This window comes from Myodes glareolus, chromosome 13 (genome assembly GCF_982192425.1).
Source record: "Myodes glareolus chromosome 13, mMyoGla1.1, whole genome shotgun sequence".
Lineage (NCBI taxonomy): Eukaryota > Metazoa > Chordata > Mammalia > Rodentia > Cricetidae > Myodes > Myodes glareolus.
The window spans coordinates 10,887,955-10,912,224 of NC_142038.1; the positions used below are offsets into that span (position 1 = coordinate 10,887,955).

The following is a 24,270-nucleotide window of genomic DNA, read 5'->3' on the forward strand; positions in this document are numbered from 1 at the left end:
AGCAGAAGATAAAAGCCCAGTGAGGTCAGGACTGGGAGGCGGCCAAGTGGCCCTGACAGTCGCCCGACCGCACGGGACCCTACGGCTCCGCGCGGGGAGCCGAGGGCTAGCGTGGGAGCGACAGCATCCTCACCTTGCCTTTGGTCCGGCTGGCCTTGGCCTTGGCCCGGCGGGGCTTCACGGCCTCGGCCATACACTCTGACTCCGCGGCGTCGCCGTCTGTTGCTGTCAAACTCCTGCAATTCACGCAAGCCGCCCAGTTCCGGCCTCCTGCCTGTCACGTGACGGCCCCTCCGCCACTAAGGGAAGGGAGGCGGCCGCAGGAACCCGTACGGGCTGCGACTTGGAACAAACTAGCCAGGGACTACTTGTGCGGGAAGGCCCCGCCCATCCTCGCTCTGGTCCCGCCCACGCCCAGCCCTCGCCCCGCCTCCAGTGCCGCCCTCTGTGCGGCCCGTGCGTCCGCCGCCGGCCGCAGGGTGGCACTCGGAGCTGCCCTCTGCCTCCCCAGCCCCACAGAGAGGTCTTCAGACTGCACCATGCCGTGCCATAAGAGGCCTTGGCAATTTGACTTTGATCCCTAGATAACCAATTCCAGCCTAAATCTACTTTATGTTTCCGGAAAGAAACCGGATGTCTATTCAAAGTGCAGTCCAGTCTGTTGCTTTACAGAAGGAGATGATGATACTTCCATCTCGGGTGTCATGAGTTTATGTGGAAGGCACTTAATAACAGAAGGCATCTCTATATTATCGTTACTATACAAGCTTGCTGAAAGTACTATAAAATACATAAGTACTTTGTTCTTGTGTTTATTGGTAGGGTCTGTCAACCCTCCTGGAGGATCAGCTCCTCAGAGCAGGATAATTCTTTCTCTGATGTATCCCAGGGACCTCCGAAACAATAGCCAGCACATAGTAGATAGTATGTGATGAATGGAATGAATGGCTAAGAGTTGTTTTGTTGGGGTCATGAAAGGGTTCAAAGGAAAGCTACTTTGCTCCTGGGAGGAACTTCCGGAAGCCGCTCTGCACGATCCTATGCTGGGATCTCTGTTGCCCTCCGGTGGTCGTTCCCCAGTAGTGACAACTTGTACAGCGGATTTTGGAGACGTTTTTCATTCTTGCTGTCAATTACTCCCTGCACAGCACCCTGTAGGAGGCCTTATTTTATCCTTGCTGATTACTAAATACATGTTGTGGAACTGATGTGGGTTCCGACTAATTTAAGCTAAAATTACTTCAGCGTCTTGAATCAATCAGCATGTAAACTGAAAAGTGTCCAGCTTACATATCGATTTTACTGGACTCTGCACAGATGTGATCTCTTCCATTAAAAGGCTTGTGTTTCCACAGGAAGAAAAACACACAAAAGTATCCTTCTTCTATTCCTCTCCCTTCCACAATCTCCTCCACTAAAAGAAAGCGAGGAAGTTAGGTCGTTGAATTAGTTATTTACATCCTCAAAGCATCAAACGTGCTCAGACTGAACCAGTCAACACCTTGATTTCTGACTTCAATCCTAGAACGGTGACAGTGAATCTCTCTTGTTTAAGTCACCCAATTTATAGCACTTCAGCATTCCAGCTTTCTGATACAAACTCCCAGCACTGCATCCTTTGGTCGGACTAACTCATGTCCGTACTTTGTACTGTTTTCCAATTTCTGTGGGGAAATTAAAGTGCAGTCTCCCACAATGGCAATTTACTTAATAGCACATTTCTAAGGATGTGTGTGTGTGTGTGTGTGTGTGTGTGCAGGGGCACATCTATATGCACAGAGTTTTAGAAGGCAGCTTTCAGGAGTCAATTCTTTCCTTCTACCATAGGTTCCAAGGGTCAAACTCAAGTCCTGAGACCGGCATGGTAAGCACCCTTACGGACTGAAGCATCTCCCCAGCCCTTTACAGCACATTCTCTCTCCATTTCTTTCTCATCCCTACCTCACTTCCTCTTCGGCTGCAGTTTCACTATTCACTTCCGAAACACACTATGTGATCTCAAATCCTTCTCTCAGGATCTCCTTCTAGGGGACTTCAAGCTAAGACAGCCAACACCAGAAACAATCCTTGAAAGTGTTGGGACAGGATGTTAGTGTTGCTCCCACCCACCCAGCCAGAAGACAAGGTTCTCACGGGAGGAGACCGGTGACTTCATCTGAGTTGCAGCCCCACCATCACTGAGGCCTCTCCGGTTACCCAGGGAGGAATTCAGGTAAAAGCTTATGCAACTTCATTAGCATTTAAAATCACGGGGCAAGCATAATTCTAAGGACCACAGTGTAAGCTGGCCGTTACCAGCTGCTGGCCCTACACTGATGGAAATCACAAGCTGGGGCCACTCAGAGAATGATGAAGGGGCCAGAAAGCTGCAGCAGCATCCTTGAAAGAGATGAACAGAAACCAATGAAGAAATGCATTTTGTAAGTGCGTGAAGTAGATATGAATATGAAAAGAAATCATCTCACTTCCACATTGCTTAGCTTTCTTCAGATCCCGAGAGTCCTACATCAGGCAGGCCCATCAGCTATCCATGATGCAAGGGAAATGGTGCATTCTGCCTCTGTGTGGTTACTTATCTCTAAACTTAGCACTCAGGAGACAGAGCCGGAAAGATCTTGTATCCAAGGTCAGTCTCAAATACACAGCAAGAACCTGTTTCCCAAAAGGGGGATTAGGCAAAGACTGGAGGAAAAAAAAAATGGTGCGGTCTTGATTCTGTCATAAGCAAATCAAGAAGGCTCAGGTACATTAACCGGTTAGGCAGACACATAATTACCGTCCTCTATTGAATCTATGCCTCTCTACCTCACACTTGAGGCCTCAAAAAGATTCCTTCAACCCACCTGACCGGGGGACGGGGACAGGACAGGACTCAGGCTGGTTAAGACCAGCTCCGCTCTGCAATCATTGTTTATGTGGGCGTGGTCTGCAGCCACACTGCAAAACTCAAGAGTGTCTGAAACAAAGATGGCAAGATGCACTCCCAGTAGGTGCTGTGTCGATCGGGACAGCTGGTCACCAACGTGCCAGGAGGGGAGAGGCAACCCAAGTTGAATGATGCCTGGACCAGGTGGACTGGACAGGGAGGACAGTCTGAAGACTGAAGGGGGAGAGGGCAGAGTGGGCGGGATTATGCAAATAAACAACAAAATGTGTGTGTGCGCGACTGTGTTTCTTACAGTGCCTTTAAGGGAATTGCCACCACTGCCACAGGGTGGATGCTGATAGAGGAGGGTTATCTGTCTATTGTGTTATTTTCATTGGTCAATAAAGAGACTGCCTTGGTCCTTTGATAGGACAGAAAATTAGGTAGGCGGAGTAAACAGAATAGAATGCTGGGAAGAGGGCAATGAGGCAGATGCCATGGAGCCAGCCACCAGGTCAGACATGCTGAATCTCTCCCGGTAAGCCACGACCTTGTGATGCTACACAGATGATTAGAAATGGGTTAATCAAGATGTGAGAGTTAGCCAGTAACTAACTCTCTAGAGATAATGGGCCAGGCAATGCTTAAATGAATATAATTTGTGTGTTGTTATTTCTGGGACTAAGCTAGCCGTGCGGGAGCCGGGTGAGGCGAAAAGCAGGCCTGCCCGCAGCTCCTTTTCTACAGATGGCGCCAACGTGGATAACTGAATCCACAGAAAGCTTGAGAAAGCTTGGGAACGAATAGAGTAAAGCATGTTTTGTTGGTAGCAGCAATTTCTCAGGTCTGCTCTGTTTGCTAGAGCAAGCAAGCACTCTCATCTAAGGGAGGCTTCCTGACTCAGCTTTAGCTGCAAAACTTTGTAGCTCATTAAGAGGTCCTGCCACGAAACACTTAAACGGTGTTGGTGAAAAACTGAATGCATGCTTTTCGGTTTTCAGCCGTAGCAGGAAAAAAGCTGCGCTGTTTTAAAATGCCATCTTTCTGGGCTGCCCTGCCAGGGCAATCTCTGACTGTTTCAGGCAGGCAGTCCGACTGAGTGTGGTCTGTGAGCAGAATGCTGCAGCTTGCTTGCTAGCAGGGACCTTGAAACGCCACAGAGTTGTGACAATAAAAATGGCTTCAGCAGTACCTCTACCATGAGGCTGGAAAGCTAAGAAATGGCCTAGATCCAGCCGTCAAAGCCACGGTTTTAGGCTCATGTGGTCAGAAAAAAGGAGAGATATACAGTAAAGAGAGATTCAAAGACAAAGAAAACCTCTAAATGGTTTATAGTGTGTTACAAATAAATGCAGGATAAAAGTTAAAGTTCTTAAAGTAAAAAGAGAGTAGTTATGTGTGGTGGTACACACCTTTAATCCCAATGCCCGGAAGGTAGAGGCATATTGACCTCTGTGACTTCAAGGGGTAGAGGTAGATTGACCTCTGTGACCTCAAGGTGTGGTGGTACACACCTTTAATCCCAATGCCTGGGAGGCAGAGGCAGAGGGCTCTCTGTGAGTTCAAGGACAGCCTGGTCTACAGAGTTATTCCAGGACAAAGATATACAGAAAACCTGTGTCAAAAAGTAAAAGTAAAAATAAAAGAAATAGAGGTTAAAAATAAAGCTGCATAAAGATGAAAAATACACAGAGAATCTTGATACTGTATGCTATTATGCTCTCTTTGAATTGTTTGAATGCTGAGGAAGGAGTAACAGCTGCTAAAAGATATTTGTTTATAAATGCTGCAGAATTAATCCAAGATAGATATGTTGAAAATACCTTGACTTCTGAATTTGGATCTAAGGATATGATACTTTGGAAAGGAGGTTCTTCTTTTGTTTTCACAGAGGATGAGATCCTGTGGATTGCTTCTATCCCGATATGGTATAATAGACCACACCCTCCTGAAAGGTTTCTGTGAACACCCTCAAAAAATTTCTTCACTCAACTGCCGACTGAGATGAACCTGACAGACAGGTTATACCATAAAAGACCTGATTAACTGTGCCCCTATACAGCAGAAAAAAGTTTGGAGAGAAATAACTACGTCCATATTCCCAAATATTGTTTATAAATGTTCTTTTACATTTAAAGGGGGATATGATATAGATATGAATAATTTCATTGGTATGGATTTTAAGGTCAATTTTGTTATATGTATATATATTTCTGATCTTGACTGATGTATTGTGATTGTGTAGTTCATTTTAAAAATGTAATGTATAATTAAAAAATATAGGTTGTTAATGAATAATATCGATAACAGTCAAGCTTGTAGTAATGTTAGTCTGATTTTCGAGAAGTGCATAGATATATTTCAGATAGACATTCATATCTTTCAAAGACTACAAAACATGGCATTTAATGTTTTAATAACTTAGGACTTTTCATGACAATGAGACACGTCTGCTCCTGGCAGCACTAATCTACTTCAAGAGGAAGATGGGCATCGAAGAGGCTCCTTATGGAGTTGGTTAGCCATTTGGGCAAGAAACTGCTCTTGCCTGGACTGTTATATAAACTGGACACAGAGAACCCACAGAGAGAGGACTGCTGAACTTGCCTAAAGGTGAGATGATCTTTCAGGGTTCCTGATTCATGAAAGAGTCTGCGAGACATTCTGCAGGACACAGCAGATAGTGACTGAATTGCCTTTGAAATTTCCTGCTTCATGGAAATGTCTCTGGATATTATGGGCCTGAAGGCCAAAGATGGGTGCCCCAACGATACAGAGGAACTTTGGGTGACTGTCCAGGCAGTGAGATGTCTCTGTCATTTCTAGAGTTTTGGAAGTTGCTTACTTCTTGTTTACTTAGGTAATATATCCTTCTGGAGTCTTTGATGGAGTTAAAGAATGGATAGTCGTAGTTATAGTTTTCCATTATTGTGATAAAGATATAGTTATAAATATTGTGACTGTAATTCTTGCTTGATAACTGTTTTGTTATGTGTAATTTTACTATGGTAAAATAAAAGCCTTTCTCTTTTGTTTAAACAGAAAAAGGGAAATGATGGAGGAGGGTTATCTGTCTATTGTGTTATTTTCATTGGTCAATAAAGAGACTGCCCTGGCCCTTTGATAGGACAGAAAATTAGGTAGGCGGGGTAAACAGAATAGAATGCTGGGAAGAAGGGAAGTGAGGCAAAAGCCATGGAGCCAGCCACCAGGTCAGACATGCTGAATCTTTTCTGGTAAACCACTACCTCGTGGTGCTACCACGAGATTATTAGAAATGGGTTAATATCAAGATATGAGAGTTAGTCAGTAACTAACTCTCTAGAGATAATGGGCCAGGCAGTGTTTAAATGAATATAACTTGTGTGTTATTATTTCTGGAACTAAACTAGCCGTGCGGGAGCTGGGCAGGACGAAAAGCAGGCCTGCCCGCAGCTCCTCACTACAAGATGCAAAACTGCGTAGTGAAGACAGCTCATCTGGCAGACTGCCCTGGATGAGGACTCCGTCCTTGGCCACCCCAGTGCGTCCTTGGTAGGCCATGAATAGAAAGGTCATGGTTAGAGAAATGAGACTGTACAACGACCCTCCACTGACCCCATGTGACCTAGTGACCACTGCGGATTATCTGTGTGGAGACTGAACTCCAAACCTTTTACCATCCCACCAAAAGACCAGCCAGTGAATTAAAAACATCAAATCTCTCCCACTCTGGAGGAGCTAATGGCTTCTCCCTGCCAGGACAGATGCCAAGAATGGGTTTGCCCTTTAGCCTATAGAGTCTGGGCAGTTTATAGAATTCCTGATATGCCATATGAAATCCCACTTAACGTTATCTTAGACTAGTATTTCTCAAATTATTTTTCTATTATCATTCCCCTAAGAACTCTTTTAGACACTTCCCTAATTGCCACTCTTATGAAATTTTAACACAATAGGCATATTATTATGTCTTTGGTAAGATGCTATGGATGTGCTTTAGATCTATGAAAGAGGGGAGAGGTCAGGGACTGCAGAGGTGGCTGAGGGGGCAAAGTCTAGTGGTCAAGTATGAGGACCTGGGTTCTGATCTTTAAAACCCACATAAAAGTCAGATGTGGTGAGGAACTGTTGGGGGCTGCAGACCCCTGGCCCCTTGACTTCCTCTGCCTGCCTCAGACCCTTTGCCTGCTGGAGTGAACCGAGCAAAACAGCTTGTTTACCTGTGCCTGCAGCTGCTCTGAGCACGAGACCCTGATGGCAGGGGAGTGGGTTCTGATGAGTCTGCAGCTGAGAGATCCTGAGAGCTGGGGCGTGGCTATCAGTTAAGGATCCCTATATTCGCTTCTCTGGAGCACAATACACTTGGCATTCTTTTTTTTTTTTTTTTTATTATGTATACAATGTTCTGTCTGTGTGTCTGCCTGCAGGCCAGAAGAGGGCACCAGACCCCATTACAGATGGTTGTGAGCCCCCATGTGGTTGCTGAGAATTGAACTCAGGACCTTTGGAAGAGCAGGCAATGCTCTTAACCTCTGAGCCATCTCTCCAGCCCTACACTTGGCATTCTTGTATCAAGGATGACCCATGTCCCCGTGTCTCTGTCTGTCTGTGTGCGTGTGTTTTTAAGTCTCCAGCTTAGTTCCCAGCTCACATACCGTCCCGTAGTGCGGGCACTACAAGGAGCAACTGTAACCTCAGGGCTTCTACATTGTGAGAAATGAGGACATGAAAGTCCCCAAAAGCTCAAAAGCCAGCTAGCCTGACATATACAGTAGCAAGGAACAGAAAGCCCGTGTCAAACAAGGTGCAAGGCAAAGAGAGGCCCAAGGCGATCCTCTCACCCCCACACATACATGGGGGCAGGAGCCTGAACTCACTCATACACACACGCACACACATACACACACACACACGCACGCACACACACACACACAGAGAGAGAGAGAGTCGAAGGAGCATGTAAAGCTCAGAAGAGATGTGTGTTTAGCAAAAGAATCCATGCTAAATCCCAAATCAATAGGAACTTTTATTTTACTTCATGTCAAGCAAACAAAAAAAGCAATAAAATTAAAATGTTATTTGACATTCATGAGACACGTTTACATCAATTATGCTGATTGACAGAAAACATAAATCATTGAGGACTTGCCAACAATAAATAATACACTTAAAAATAGAAAGTTCTATGTGCAATAGACAATTTCCTGAGGCTTTCCAGTTTGGGGAAGTCAATGGACCTTTGCAAACCTGAGTTTCTCAAAAGGATACTCAAGTGGTGCAAATTTCCTGTCATGACAAGGAGCGGCCACAGCTGGGAGCATCTTATCTTGAAAGGGGGGAAATAATAGTTCTTTTTGTGCAGGCGGAGGTTGAGATGGTTCTCACGGTGTACACAGGCTGATCTCAAACTCACAATCTTCCTGTCCCAGCCTCTAGCATGCTGTGATCACAGGCAGGCACCTCCATGCCCGGCTTTCAATTTTATTTTAATCAATGTGACAAAGTCCTGGGAGAGCGACTGTGCAGAGGCGAGGAACACGTTTGCTCTTCGCGGTGACACAGACACGTACAACACGCCCAATAAGACACAGAGCTAACGCACGTTGTCATAACCAGTGTGCTGCTTTCCCAGGTGTGAATACCACATAAACAGTGCATGACCTCCCTGCCGTGTGGGGCTGGCAAAAGAAAGAGACAAAAAGAATGCCTCTTTAAATGTTCCAGAGCACAGCAAGGGATGCGTAGGGGAGCATGCATGTCAATCACAGGCACATGTGTGCTACAGCACATGTATGGAGGCTAAAGTGCATGCATGTCAATCACAGCTATGTATGTGCCACAACACATGTGGGGAAGCTATGTATGTGCCACAACACAGGTGTGGAAGCCAGAGGCCAACAATGGAGTGAGATGTCACCTTCCACCTTTGTGTGAGTTCCTCAGGCTTGCACAAGCACCGTGACTCCCTGGTTCAACTTGCCCACACTCCTGTAGCTTGAACACAAGCATGGCAGCCTCACCCCGGGCTAGACAAATTGTACCATAAAACAAACTCACACCCTAGGTCTGACTCTGTCTCAATGGCTGTCAGAATTGTAAGGAACCTGACCTCACCCTGCTGGTTTCCCCATCTGTAAAATGAGGACGTCTAAGGCTTCCAGCCAAAAACAAAGGTGATTTTAAATAGTGCACCACTGAGAGATGGTTTTGCTGTTTCCATGCCCCTACTTCCCACAGCCCAAAGAGCATCTTTCTGCCGCTCACACCATCTTCCGCAGCTCACGCCATCTTCTGCAGACCTGCCTGCTCAAGCCAACACTCAGAATCCAGAGTGACCTTGCTTCCCAGGTAGAAAGCAACACTCATGACCTTAGCAACTAAACAAGAAATAATAGTTCTTCTTTCTGGGGCAGTATGTAAACTTTCTGAGTAGGAAAAAAAAAAAGAACTCTGCAGACCTCTACTTGGCTAGGTTGAGTCAATGTCTACTACAAATTTAAAACATCAAAAAATTTTCAACAAGAGTTCACATCCAAGTCTTCATGATTGACACAATCTGGTTACGACTGTGCTGCTCTCGGGGCCTCTTTCACGCCGTGGAAGCAGTGACTAGAGAAAGCTTTCTTTTCTGAAAGAAAACAGCAAAGGCATCTCACTTGAATGACCTATCCATGCCAACTCAGGAGGGTGTTTGGTCAAGGAAACAAATGGCAAGGAGAGAGCCGCATTCGCCACGGAAACTCTTCATGATACTAACATGGGCACTGATATTTTTGACACACATACTTTTAATTCAAAAAAGTATAATCTGTCATTATTAAGCATGTTGGAATAAAAAACAGGAATAGCAGCTAAAGTCAACAACTATTTGCCGCGAATTTGATCGGTATGATAAGTAACCAGGCTAGCTCAAGAGTAACAGGAATACTTTAATGGTTAAAGAGGGGAAACTTACACTATAAGAATGGGAGTTCCGAAATCCGATAGGTCCGGCGGCACCGCAAAGAGAGAATGTGCACCTGCATCTCCCGGTTTTTCTACCTGGTTCCAAGTGGCCACACCCTAACTAGATGCGATTGGTTAATAGTTTCCCCATCATCTACTGAACAAATTACTAATGCCTGAGGTCTCCTATATTTCAACCCCTACAGTACAGTCAAATACATAAATAGTGCAATGCATTGCTTAAGCGAATTAATTAAGCCAAGTTTCTTGCCTTAAAAGTCTCTGAAATTTTGCATTCCCACCAACAATGGATGAGTGTTCCCCTCACACCACATCCTCTCCAGCATAGGCTATCATTGGTGGTTTTGAGTTTAGCTATTCTGACAGGTGTAAGATGGTATCTCAAAGTGGTTTTGATTTGCATTTCCCTGATCGCTAAGGAGGTTGAGCATGTCCTTAAGTGTCTTCTGGCCATTCGAAGTTCATCTGTTGTGAATTCTCTGGAGCACTGGAAGTCAGGACCGCGAAGGGTGCATTCACCCACTGATACAAGGGGACTGATCGAATGAGAGCTCACCAAGGCCAGCTGGACCGGGACTGAATGAGCATGTGATCAAACCGGATTCTCTGAATGTGGCTGACATGGGGGCTGACTGAGAAGCCATTGACAATGGCACTGGGTCTTTTTTCGTCTGCATGGACTGGTTTTTTGGGATCCTGTCCTGTTTGGATGCTCACCTTCCTGGACCTGGAGGGAGGGGGGAGGAACTTGGATTTCCCACAGGACAGGAAACCCTGACTGCTCTTGGGAATGGTGAGGGAGGAGGAGAGGGAGTGGGGGGAGCGGGAGGGTATTGGGAGGAGGGGAGGAAGTGGAAAGAGTGTTTTCGGATACTTGAATAAACAAGTCTAACGAAAAAAAAAGTCTCTGAAATTGAGGCTGGAGAGATGACTCTGTGGGTAAGAGCACTTGTTGCTCTTCCAGAAGACCTAAATTCAGTTCTCCGCCCCTATCAACCTCAAGTAACTCTAATTCAGGAGATCCAACACCCTCTCCTGGACTCTGCAGGCACTACACACATGGAAAGATGGAACTGGGATGGTGGAAAGCAAGGTTTTTAAATTCTCTGAAATTGAGCTCCAATTCATTGAGTTGGTGCGGAAATTAAAACGATACAGTTTGAGAAACTCTACTCATGAAATGCGTAGGCATTAACATCTTGCCTCGGCACATCACATTCCTGGACTCTGGGGAGCTAGAGGTTTATATCAAATGCCAGTCCTAAGCCCGTAGCATATGTGTGTTATCAAGATGAGAGTAGGAAACAAAGAGGTAAAATATTATTTTATATAAATATATAGTATATAAGTGTAATATTGCATTCTAAGTATTTATTTAATAAGTTCTTGGGACTGCCAGTGCTTTGCCCCACGGCCACCATTCGCATCATGGTCCAGAAAGCAGCTCTGCCTGATGAGACATTCGCTCAGTGTCCCTGCTTTGTCTCTATCGGGGCTCAGAGAAAGAGGCAGCCTTATGAAGAAGGGAGCTTAACAGGCCGAAAAGGCTACAATTTATATTATGTGTATACCTAGTAAGTGAGTAAGGTTTTTTATTTTTTATTTATTTTATTTTATTTTTATTTATTTTTGGTTTTTCAAGACAGGGTTTCTCTGTAGCTTTGAAGCCTGTCCTGGAAACTAGCTCTTTTAGACCAGGCTGGCCTCGAACCCCAGAAACCCACCCGCCTCTGCCTCCCCATTGCTGGGATTAAAGTGTACCACCACTGCCCAGCTGAGAATAAAAAAAAATTTATGTCTTCAGTTGCCATCTCTTTATAGCAAACTTACTCACTCACACCTTAAACATATTTATGAAGCAATTTAAGGTGTTCTATTTAATATAAATTGATACAAGCTAATTATTTCTATTTAATTAAGACAACCTGGCTCCTGTCCTGTGTAGCTAATTAGGGCTAAGTCAGCAAGTAGGCAGTTTTGGAGTCTAAAGCAAGGCTGGATATACTGATCTCGGTGCTTTATGGTGGGTGGGGCACGAGATTAACAAACCACCAGAGAGTGCTGCCGAACCCTGTGCTGCTTCCTGACAGTAAACCTCATCCATACCAAGGAGGGCAGAAGTTACACTTCTCTAGGTCTTGCTATGGCTTTCCGCATCCATCCACTCTCCTGCCATTCCCAGAAGCACATGAGATCAGAAAAACGCAAATGACTCAACTCTTCGAAATAGTTTTCAATAAAGAAGTAAGACTGTCTCGTCAAAGACAAATGGGAAACTAAGACAGACTGCAAATGGAAATGGCTACTGGGAAGTAGATCCCGCCTTCTTTGCTGCTGAAATCTCACACAGTCACGTTGCAGGCTCAGCCTGCCCAGGCACGGAGTACCCTATACAAGGAGTTTCCTTTAGTATTGCTTTTGGCTCCTGAGGCACTTCTCACACTGTGAAAATGTGCCAACTGTCTGAGGGCCCAGAGAACCAGCGACTGTGTGGTCACCTCTGTAGCTCTGGTTGGCAAGCAGTGCCGAGTTCTCCTCCAAGAATCCTTGTGAGGTGCTGGTTCAACTAATGACAACCTGTGACCAGGCACAGGGTGACTCCCATGAGCCTCCTGTGTTTGGTGAGCGTGACAATACTGGTGTGGTTTTCGCTGACCTCTCCCCTTTCAGGGAGTAAGAAATACATTAGACTGAGAACCGTGTGTGTTTTGCTTCTGGAGTGCTGGCATGTAGGTGTGTAAAAGCTACAAAAAGGGCTAAGCAAATTCAGAGAGCCACGGAGTAATAAAAATCGAAGGGGAAATGGCGTCATCCCGGCAGCTTTCCAATCGGCTTTCAGCTGTAGCGCTACAGGCAAAACCGGAAGGGAGGAATGCCACACCCACCAGGATGCTCGCCACTTGGTGATGTTCTAAAGAAGATCCCATGGCTTCAGAAACACAAACCGACAGGATTAAAGGAAGATTGAAGATTCTTACCGCCACGGGTGCTACTGATAGAGCAAAGTGTAGTCCTCCACCAAGGAGTAATCTGGGTCGTCTGCAAAGAGAAGAACGCAGGACAGAATTAAGCTAATCACTGGGCTTGATAAAGCCGGTGTTTCTCAAGCTGTGGGTCATAACCCCTTTAGGGGTCAAACAATCCTTTCACAGGCGTCCCATATCAGCCAGATGCCCTGCATATCAGATATTTACATTATGATTCATGACAATAGCAAAATTACAGCTGTGAGTAGCAAGGAAAATAGTTTTATGGTTGGGGTCAGCACGACATAAGGAGCTGTGTTCAAGAGTCATGGCCTTAGGAAGGCTGAGAACCAATGACTTAGTCCTTTGCAGACTGAAGCAGTCCACTTCAAGACTCAGGTAACTGCCTTTCTGTCATGACTAAATACATCAAAATACGAAATATGGGCACCAAATCTCATAGTTGATAGTCATGACTACAAACCAGAGGAAATTCTAGAAATTATTTTTAGGACTTTGCTCTTTTTCATTCATGCTCACATTAGCATCCATGGTAAAGTCATCATCAAAAATGAACAACAATGGAGTCACTCATTATTAAATGGTAATTAAAGGCAGCAAGAAGTAAAATAACTTAAATATTTTTAAAATATATGATCAATCACTATTTTTTAATTTTTTGATACTTATTTATTATGCATATCTGTGCATATGTTCAAGGGCCCAGCACACATACAGAAGTCAAAGGCTAATCGGTAAAGGTCAGTTCTCTCCTTCCACCAAGTGCATTCCGGGCATCGAATTCAGGCTGCTGACCTTGACGGCAAGCACTCTCTGAGCCATCTGATCGGCCCTAAAATTCTTAACATTCTTGAAACTTTTACTGAGATGCCAAATCAGCCTCAGTCAGCTCTTCCCTCAATCCCCTGTGAATACAGCTTCTTAAACGGCTTGTGCCCGAAATGGTAAATTTTTAAACATGCTATGTATCTCCTACTCCGCTAAGGATTTGAAATGAAGGGAGAAGGCAAAATGCCTCTCTTCAAAGCTGTTGTAATTAACCAGAAAATACAACTGACAAAAAAAAAATGTTGGTATGTGTGATTCTCTCTGCAGTATTGCAGAGGAAAAAGGAGCTCACCATGATCTGAAAACAATTCCTTGTTAAGCAGTGAGACCCTGCCTCAAAAAGAGAAGTCTTATAGAAAGATTGAAATACAGGCACAATCTCTTAGAAACTTGACCCTATCAGGAGTGCCCCACCCACCATCCATGGGCCACACGCAGCCCAGGATAGATATGAATGTGGCCCAACACAAACTCAGAAACTTACTTAAAACACATCTCTCTCTCTCTCTCTCTCTCTCTTTTTTTTTTCGTAACTAGACTGCACAGTTCTGTCTCAAGTACAGATTCTGTAGATGATGGAGCCATGTCATAAGGTCAATAAGTCAGATGTGCCTGGTTCTTATTTTAATCTTAAAGAACATCTGCCCTAGAAATCCCAAGAGGCTTCTCTTGGTGGCATACCTGGTAGACGTTTAGGAACTGGGGGAGGTCCTCTCCTGGAAGAGAAGAAAATCAAAGTCTTTCGGGTGAACTCTTATTATTTTCCTATCTTTCCACTTCGTGCTGCAAGCGTACCACACTATCATCCGCTGGCTTCTATCCTAGAGCATCAAGAAGGCTCAACGATGAGGCAAACGATCTGCAGCCCTGACTTGCGGAAACCCAAAGGGCAGGCGCGTATGAAGCCTGCCAGCAGAATGCACAGGTCTTGCAGAAACCCAAAGGGCAGGCACTTATGAAGCCTGCCAGCAGAATGCACAGGAGTCAGGAGGGCGGAGCTCTGCCCCGGGCCCGCTGGCAGGATTATCATCTCAGCTGTGGATCTCCTAGCATCTCAGAATCTTTGTACGCAGACTGAGAAACACAAACAGCTCTCGACTCGGTGAGAGTTGTCAGCTCAGTCACATGAACCATTTTGAGTGGTCCTTACAATTGACAGTATGCATTGACCTCTCTCTCAAACACCTTCCACTTTTCCTAAAACTGGAAGGAAAACTCGGCAGACAAGACCTCACTCCACCCCACCCCCCACTGGCTTGGCAGGAAATAAAGGTTTCTTTTCCCTTCAGACCCTTTATATTAGGAGCAGCATACTTCCTGTGCAATGGGCCCAATGGCAGCGGCTTAGCTTTGCTGGCCACACTGTCTCTGGGGCACCTCTGCTCAGGTCTAATAGGAAAACAATCATGTAAAAAGAGAGATCCGCTGACCATGCTCCAATAGCTTCTATGTGAGCACCAATCATTTAGAAATATAAGCCAGGGCTAGGTAGACGAATCAGAGATTATGAGTGCTCACTGAAATCCAGGCAGTGGGGAGCGCAAGCTTTTAATCCCAGGAGGCAGAGGCAGGCAGAAGTCTGTGAGTTCAGGGTCAGCCTGGTCTACACATCTAGTTCCAGGACAGGTTCCAAAGTCACCCAGAGAAACCCTGTCTCTAAAAACAAAAAACAAACAAAGAAAACAAAAAAACTGGAGTGCTCGCTGCTCTTTGAGGAGACCCAACACTGGCTCCTAAGAACAATCACCTGTACTTCCAGCTCTAGGGAATGTGATACCCTCTTGTGGCCTCTGTGGATATTCACATACATACAGCATGTAATGACACAGACAGACACACAGATAAAATAAATTTAAAAAAAAATGTAAGCCTGGTGCAATAGCTCATGACTATAATCCTAGCACTCGAGACCTGGGATAGGAACATCTCTGTGAGTTTAAGACCAGTCTGAGTTAAAGAGTGAGATCCTGTCTCAAATAAACACAAACACTCATACACACACACACACAGAGAGAGAGAGAGAGAGAGAGAGAGAGAGAGAGAGAGAGAGAGATCCTTCTTTACTCATAGGCCCTATAAAAACTAGCAGATCATATCTGACTCAAAGGAGGGCATAGTGTGCTTACTCCTGTTTCCTATCAGCCATAGAAAGGCATAGAATTCATAAACAAGTAATAGCGGTCATACTCAAGTGTGCTACAGGGCCCTGGAAACCACAGCTAATAAAAGCTATGTAACATTTGTTCTAAAAGCACTATTTCAAAGAACAAATTCACCTTAGCAGGTAAATTATGTCAATTAAAAATAAAAGGTAATGTCTTAATATAATTAATTATATTAACAATATAAAAATTTATTAAAATATTTTCTTCACATGAAAAGCAGTTGGTTATTACCTTGCTACATTGGGCCCTGTAGTCTTTCCTTGTGGGGCCGCATTCCGCTGAGAAGAGTAGAAATTCTCATACATGATGGGTGCTGCAATTTTTAAGACATATGACATCAGAAACAGGTGAAGGTTGGAGTAGAACTCTTGCCAAGCCGACAAAAAGCCCTGGCTTCATCACCCAGGGCTAAAAGACACTGAGTGCACATGCCTGTCACCACCTTGGTCCTCAGGAGGTGGAGGCCAAAAGATCTGCAGTTCAATGTCATCCGCAGTTGTACAGCAAGTTTAAGATTAGCCTAGATATAAGACCCTGTCTCAAAAAAAGTAAATAAATAAAAGGCAGGGAGACCTAGAACAATCTCCAAAAGCCTATGTGTTAGAGACGTTGTCCCCAGCTTAGCACTAATAGAAGGCAATAGAACCTTTAAGAAATATAACCCAGTAGGAGCAAACCAGGTCAGGTCACTGCAGGCATGGCCTGGTCTGCTCCTCTGTCACATCTTGGCTGTAGGATGAGCAGCCCACTGGGCCACTCTCTACCACAGTGTGCAGCCTTGCTACAGCCTCAAGAGCAATGGCAGCAACAGGACTAAAGCTTTGAAAAACTAGAGCTAAAAATAAACCTTTCTCAGACAGTTATCATATGGACTCACTCATAAGTGGCTTTTAGACATAAAGAAAACCAGTTACAAATCACTACCCCAGAGAACCTAGACAACAATGAGGACCCTAAGAGAGACTTACATAGATCTAATATACATGGGAAGTAGAAAAAGACAAGATCTCCTGAGTAAATTGGGAGCATGGGGACCATGGAGAGGAAAGAAGGGGAGGGGGGAGAAGGGAGGAGAGCAGAGAAAAAATGTATCATTCAATAAAATCAATCAATTAAAATAAAATTAAAAAATAAACTTTTCTCTTATTGGCCAATTTACATCAGCTATTTGTTACAGCAGCAGAAGCTGACTAATACAGCATCTTACCAGGACAAGAAAGACTAATACCATTGCTTAACTGCACCCCCATGCCACCCAGCTCACCTGGTGGAGTATATCCAGTTTTACGCTGGTTCACAAAATACTGAATATCCTTTTCAATGCTGCACAGTTCCAAACTCTTACGGACTTGTTCATACATCTGATCAACACAAGATAAAGCATTATGCAGAAGTTTACTGATGAGAAAAATTAAGGCACCGCTCTATAGGAGAGGAACGTTCATGAGCAGCCAACTCTTTTGCGACTTTGTTTTGAAAGTAGGAGACATTCCCAAGTCCAAGGGTGCTGTGGGAACTCTTTCACCCAGTAGCCTTTAAGATACCAGCCCACTTGGGCATGGCCTCTTATACTATAAATGCCAACACAAAGCCTGTGCTTGTTCTCACTGCTGCTGGATTCTGTTCTTGTTCCCCGTTCGTGCAGAGAACTGTAATTTGTGAGTCTACCCCTAAGTAAAGAACTCTTGATTATACTCAGTTCTGAGCTAGTGTAAAATTATTTTATAGTGTCCACCTGCACAAGACTCACACAAGGGCACCTTTCTAGTACATCTGGGATATTGCCTTTTTTTAGATGAAAAAACATTAAAATGCAAGGAAATATTCCTTTCTGGCCAGACCAAAACCATGGTTATTTTTTTTTAAGTATTGATGGAATAAAGAAACTATATGCCAAGTCCCATGACTAAGTCTCAGGGCCACCCACAAACGCAGTCACAACTACTTAACCTGGGAATAAGTCTTTCCATTCGATTCTATGGGTTTCTTGGACATCTGATCATTCTAAAGTCATGTCCCATCTGAGAGAGAGTGGGGCTATTACTTAACCGCGTCTGGTGTCTTTGATATTTGGGGACCCAGTTACCTTTGCTGCGCACAGTTAATTCTGGATAAGCACCATGAGAGACAGAAGCAAATCCTCACCCTGGGGTGACCATCAGCCTGCCATGAGTCAGTCTGCTAACATTCGGGGCAGGAAGTGATGGCATTCTACCCTGGAGGTGTCCCTGGGACTCACACTCGTCTGTGACATCTCTGGTGTTTAGGTTTCATTATCTGCTATCCACCCCCTAACTCACGTTTCTCAGAGAGTCACGATGGTAAAATGGACCAAGAGTCAGGAAGATGACAGCAATGCTCACATCTTTATCACTCTGTACCCCAAATGGAAGCAGAAAGTGAGAAGAGGGTGAACCAATAGGCATTGGGCTCTTGCTGCTCTGGTGGCTCTAACACAGAGAGCACGGTCTTCTGTGAATGCTTCTCACCTCATCACTGGTGACGCATTGCTGTGACAGCTGATTCAGATGTAACCACAACGCATTCCGGAAGAAGTTGATGCGCTCACATTCTTGAGCCTCAAACACCTACAGAGAAACAGTTACGTGTACACATGTATGTAAAGAAGGGGCATCCGTTTAGACTGGCTATGGCGTAAACACTATTAGCCTACATTGATAGGTGGAGTTTAAAGAGTAATGCAGAAGAAAGTGCTTAGTGTGAGCATAAAGCTCCACAGTATCAAACTGTAGAAATAAGTCAAACAAGGTTCATTTCATCAAATAAGATCAAACAAATGAGATTAAAAAAAAAACACTGAAGTTGGTCTGGGGGCACGGCTCAGTGTACTGGAACTTGCATAAGGCTCCAGGTTTCATCACCAGCACCTCTCAAAGGTAAGAGAAATCACAAAGCCCTGGACCTCACACCGAGGGCATCCCCACGACCGTGAGAGAGGAGAAAGCAGGCGTAGACAGTAAGGTTTAGGCTGGGACAGGCTGGAACTTGGGACTTGCAAACAACTTCAAAAAACATGGCTGGGGCTGAGAACATATCTCAGTGGTAGAGCATTTACAAGCGTGAGGTTCTAGGCTGGATTCCCAGCGCGCGCACACGCACGCACGCACGCACCGCATGCTGGAGGAGACAGACACAGGGACAAAGAGAGAGTATGCCCATGCCCAAGAGGTAGGGAGACTGTGTCAAAGGGTACATACAGAGAGGCCCGCTGATCATCATAAGACCTTGGCAGGGCAGGGAGCAGCTGTTTTCCCACTTTAAGGAGAGCTGCGAATTGGCGATTGTAATCCTTAATTTCACAGAGACTGCCTACCAGCTGCCACCCTAGAGTTCCTCACTCCCAAGGCCTGGATAGGGCTGAGAGTCCACATTTCTACCCAATCTTCGGATAATACTGGTTCTGCCGGTCCTGGGACACTGTTAGCAACTGGTGCCAGAAAGTTGAGGAACTTTCTTGTGTCTTTTAAGTTTTCTCTAGGAAATTATGGAATCCTGTGTATTCCCCTTCGAACCTGGCAAGTACAGGCATGACTCTCGGAGGAATTACAGCGCTCAGTCCGCCACTAACCGATGAGGCCGGGTCATGCCCGCGCTAACCAAATATTAGACAAACGCTTTGGAGGGAGCTGTGTGGTGAGGTCAGGGTGGGGAAGGGGCCCAAAAGATGAGGATTAGAGGAAATTACTCCAATCCCTTCCATTCTCCACTTAAATCCTCAGTCTCTAACTCGCCCTCGCGCTCAGTGACTGAATGAAGCACGAGGGGCTAACATGAAAGCAGAGTCTCGGGCTCTAAGGGGAAGATGTGCTCGATCCCACGCTGCTTCCAGTCCTCGGTACCTACCTCGCAGGCCTTAATGTGCTCGCTCTGCCAGTCTTCTCGGACCTTCTCCAGTATGTTGATGTGCAACATGTAGGCTTTATCTACAACGGACGGGGAGTTGATATAGAAACCAGGCAGGTTTGTTGGATTGCAGCTGTTCCCTTCCGAGGCCCATTAATCCTACATGGTCATAACAATGCAAACAGTTGCAACCAACCCTCCCCAGGTAGAGCACACCCCTCCCCTTACCTGAATCCTCTACTGCGGTCTTTGAAGTGGCCAGTTTCACAAAAAGCTGCAAGGACCAAAACCAGAAAGAGATTAAGGGAAGCTGATTCAGGCGTCCATGGCCAAACACATGCAAAAGCAATAGCAATGGAGAGGTGAGGTCTGGTCAAAGTCCTATATACGTTCCACTTAGAAGCAAATCTTTCATCTTCTCAGCATCAGAAAACAACCCTCCTGTGTCTTCCTATAGACACATCTCCCTGCCTCGATCCGTGGATAATATTATATATTATTACTTTATTTTATATTTTGTGTGTGTATGTAAGTGTCTTGCATGCATGTATTCTGTGTGCCACATTGGTGCCTGGCACCTGCAGAGACCAGAAGCGGGCATCGGACACCCTGGGACTGGAGTTAGGGATGGTTGTGAGCTGCCATGTAGGTTCTGGGAATCAGACTTAGGACTCCTGGAAGAGCAGTCAGTGCTATTAACTGCTCCAGGAATATTACTAAATGTATTATTTAATTTATTCATATTATTATGTCAGTCCACTCACAAGCAGCATTCTGTCAGCAGAGAATACAGGAGCTGAGTTTTGAAGACGTTTAAAAGGAGTGCCAAGCCCGTTATTCCACTCACTGTACTCCAGTAATGTGCTTCTCTGGTGCTTTCCCCAACCTCGAAAATGTTCAAGGGTTTTTTTTTTTTTCATTCTGAAGATTAGACGCCAAAAAAGTTATTGCCAGAAACTTTGGGTACAAATCTATTTAAAAAAATAATAATTTAAGTGGTTTTTAATCTTTATTTTTAATTTTTGAGATGAGGTTTCACTACCTAGCCCAGTCTAATATTAAACCCTCATAACCCTCCTGCCTCAACCTTCTGAGTACTAGGACAACATGCACGCACATCATGCCTAAGCCCTGGTTGGTTTTAAACCAACGTGACTGCATCTCTGAGTCTTCAGGTTGTAGACCATGCTAGGTACCTTCTCTTGTTGCTTTGGGTTGGCCATATTGGCATTGCGCTGGACAGCCTGCTCTGCCTCATCCTTGTCCCGGCACTTCTGCTCGTAAGTCTTCTTGGCCTTCATTACAAACAGAAGGTGGAGATGGGTGAGCAAAATATCCAGTGTGGAAATCAGCCAACACAGCCCTCCAGGCAGGGTCCAGGCCCAGCACAAGCTCTCGCTGGTGCTGGAATCGACAGAGATTAGGCTCTCGGAGGGAAGGTGCCCTTCACTGTTCTCTGAGGAGTCCCCAGTTCCAGTCCTTTACCAGACTACTCAGAGGGGGCCCCTGCGCAAGGAAACAGTAACTGCCATTTGGCACAAAATACACAAATGCTAAAGACTCGGAAATGGGACTTGAAATGTATATGACTGACTCTTCTGATTTTTCTTTATTCTTGAAACTTTCATACGATTACACAATGCAATATGATCATATCCACTCCATGTGTATAATTTCTAAGATGTGTAATCCAACATTTATGTAACATTCATAATCCATAGAGTCTATGTAATCACTCAGTCACTGGAACCAGCTTCCTCTCTTTCTCAACAGACATCAGTGTTCCAGAGTCCCCAGCCACGGTCTTGCGTACCAATGTTGTCTCTCCCACTTCAAGACAGTCATTATTAAAGACTTTGGTTCTACATACTTCAAAGTAGCCAGTGCCCTATCTTATGCCACTATTACTACTAGGATTATGGAATCATTTCACAAACCCTAATTATTGTTGTAGCAAGAAAATTAGTTTGTTTCAGGTTTAGAAGCAAAACCTTAGCTTGTTTAAACAACACAAAACAATTAGCAAATAAATCAAAGTGATAGTTCTACTTGACTAAGAATAAAGATGTCCTTTCTTGACTGGAGAGATGGTTCAGCCATCCAAGGCTTAGCTCACAACCAAAAGTACAACTCTTTTTCTTTGTTTGATCAAATGCTGTAACCAGAGTGAAGAGGTTCAAATCCAGCCTCACCGTTATCTATATATATTTTTTGCTTTTGTTTTTAATAAATTACATCTCTGTGCCTTTGTTTTGCCATCTATAAAGCAAGGATTTTTATATATTTACTTATATACTATATCATTACATAGCATACAAAATTTTATTTTTATATAGAAAGAGTATGTTCCTGGTTTTCATAACTATAAAAATGCATGACAATCATACAAAAAGACCCATGTAACAATTCCTTTTACACAACATCTTGGAGAGATTTCTCTCTATCAAGCACAATCACTATACCACCACACTTCTTTGTGGTACTGAGAACGGAACCCATGGCTCTGTACCGCTAGAGAAACACTCTGCCACTGGCTCTAAGCCCTTGGTTCTCTGAGACAGGGTCCCGCTATGCAGTTCAAGCTGGCTTTTGACTTGCTATGTAACTCAAGCTGTTCTCAAACTCATGGTCCTCCTGCCTCAGACTCCTGAGTGTTGGGGTTACCCATCTGTACCACCACACTACTGTGGCATCTAAAACTCCAAAGTATCATATATAAAACAAGTGTAAGATTCTGAAAGGTAAAAGTTCGCCCAGGCAAACTGGCTAGGAACCTTGGCCAAAGAGCAGTCCAAGGGTGAGTTGCCTTGCCACATATATCACAGATCCAGTCCCAAAGAAGCAGGTGGCCCAGAAATACAGCAATACACTCAAAATATTTTTTTACCTGCTCTCCTTAGTCAAAAGACTAGAAAAAGATTATCCTAACAAAACATAAACTTAAAACAAAATAACCAGTTCTCTGACATTAAACAAAGCGTAAATCACAAGGGCTCAAACCAGCAAGGGCTCAGTGGTTAAAGGCACTCACTGTGCAAACCTGTTGACTTGAGTTTGACCACCTTGACCCATGTAAAGTGAATCAGAGAAAAGTGACTCCACAAAGTTTTCTTTGACCTCCCCACAAGTGCCATGAAACACACACACACACACACACACACACACCAATAACAACAACAATAAACAAACAAACTAAGGCTAACTTACACGTGATAGTAAAAGCCAGTTAGACAGTCCAGACTCCCATGGATACCAGGCTGTAATGTTACACCCAGCTCCCCTGCTAAGGCATCGTCTGTGACAGGAGCTACAGTGTCTCTTCTTCCAGGGGGGCAGAAGACACCATGTGGGGAGCCTGAACCTTCTACCCCTCCTTGACTTACTGGACCTACAATAGCCAGGTCACTTTCCTCCTGAGGTGGTAGCAGAGGAAGTGTAGTAGAAAATCAGAACTTCTGATGAGGACAAGGGAACCTGAACTCTTGATGTGGGATTTCCCTCTGTATGGTATGATTACCATTAATGAATAAAGAAACTGCTTTGGACCTGTAGCAGGGCAGAACTTAGCTAGACAGGGAAAACCAAACTGAATGCTGGGAGAAAGGAGACAGAGTGAAGGGAGAAGTCATGGAGCAGCTGCCAGAGACAGTCATGCCTAAACTGTGCTGGTAGACCACAACCTCATGGCGATGCACAGATTAATGGAGATGGGTTAAATTAAGATGTAAGAGTTGGCCAATACGAAGCTAGAGCTAGTGGACCAAACAGTGATTTAAATAATATGGTTTCTGTGTGATTATTTCGGGTCTGAGCTGCCAGGCGACCAGGAAACAAACCAACAGCTTTCCTTATAACAAACTCTTAACCCCAGACAGCAATAATGAGGCAACTGCCTCACCTCATGCTGGCGTGGTGAGGAAAACAGCTAAAACATGGTTTAAATAATCTAAAGTTTTTTTCATAATACCCTAAATATCCAAATCAATTTAGTACCACCCAAACTAAGAACTAGAAAAAATATATTAAACCGAATGGACAAAGGCAATCGGCAGATCCAGCATCAAGATGACAGATTTTGGAACCACCTGACAAAGACTGCAAAAGCATTCGGCAACCAACTACACACCGAAAGACACCAAAGCGAAACATAATGGCAAAGATACAGAAAAGCTAAGCAAAGACACAGATGATGAAAGAAACTCTCAGAACTGAAAAGTAGCTTGAAAACACAAAAGCTAAACAGAAAGGAAACAGAAGAGGAAGTTGACCAAACTAACAGGAAGGCATGAGCATCACAGAGTGTAAGCAACAGAGCATTTGGTATCTTCTCAGCACTGTGAGCAAGAGGTAGGTGGTGGGAAGAAGGATTTCCGTTAGTTCACAGCCCATCCTGGCAGGGAAGTAAGGTGGAGTCCATGGCAACAGGACCTGGGCTCCTCACAGCTCAGTGGATTGAACCAGGAAGTAGAGAAAGGGAAATACTGGCACTCACCAGGCTTTTTCCATTCTTCCATTTTGATCCAAACTCAGAGCCCCAGGCCATAACATGGTGTCACCACAGTTAGGGGTATCACCACAGTTAGGGGTATCACCACAGTTAGGGGTATCACCA

General features: G+C 44.6%; 2 protein-coding genes and 1 long non-coding RNA gene across 3 annotated transcripts in view; 1 reads left to right on the plus strand and 2 right to left on the minus strand.

Moving 5' to 3' along the window:
• Positions 1-262, minus strand: part of Epg5 (ectopic P-granules 5 autophagy tethering factor) — an 85,314-nt gene extending 85,052 nt beyond the window's left edge. Inside the window, exon 1 of the mRNA XM_048419624.3 lies at positions 134-262. Within this exon, the coding sequence (XP_048275581.3) occupies positions 134-193 (60 nt within the window). The 5' untranslated portion in view covers positions 194-262. The remainder of the gene's footprint in view (positions 1-133) is intronic.
• Positions 263-1,825: 1,563 nt separating this feature from the next.
• Positions 1,826-5,933, plus strand: LOC125390557 (uncharacterized). Its single transcript, XR_014996896.2, has 2 exons — positions 1,826-1,864; positions 2,016-5,933. It is a non-coding gene; the product is annotated as an uncharacterized LOC125390557 (long non-coding RNA).
• A 1,921-nt stretch (positions 5,934-7,854) lies between these two features.
• Pstpip2 (proline-serine-threonine phosphatase interacting protein 2) overlaps positions 7,855-24,270 on the minus strand; it is an 86,046-nt gene continuing 69,630 nt past the window's right edge. The window contains exons 7-15 of the mRNA XM_087895914.1: positions 20,855-20,953; positions 19,887-19,932; positions 19,659-19,738; positions 18,284-18,382; positions 17,059-17,155; positions 16,026-16,107; positions 14,311-14,345; positions 12,793-12,853; positions 7,855-9,476 (exon numbers count right to left, since the gene is read on the minus strand). Coding sequence (XP_087752040.1) covers positions 12,804-12,853; positions 14,311-14,345; positions 16,026-16,107; positions 17,059-17,155; positions 18,284-18,382; positions 19,659-19,738; positions 19,887-19,932; positions 20,855-20,953 — 588 coding nt within the window. The 3' untranslated portion in view covers positions 7,855-9,476; positions 12,793-12,803. The remainder of the gene's footprint in view (positions 9,477-12,792; positions 12,854-14,310; positions 14,346-16,025; positions 16,108-17,058; positions 17,156-18,283; positions 18,383-19,658; positions 19,739-19,886; positions 19,933-20,854; positions 20,954-24,270) is intronic.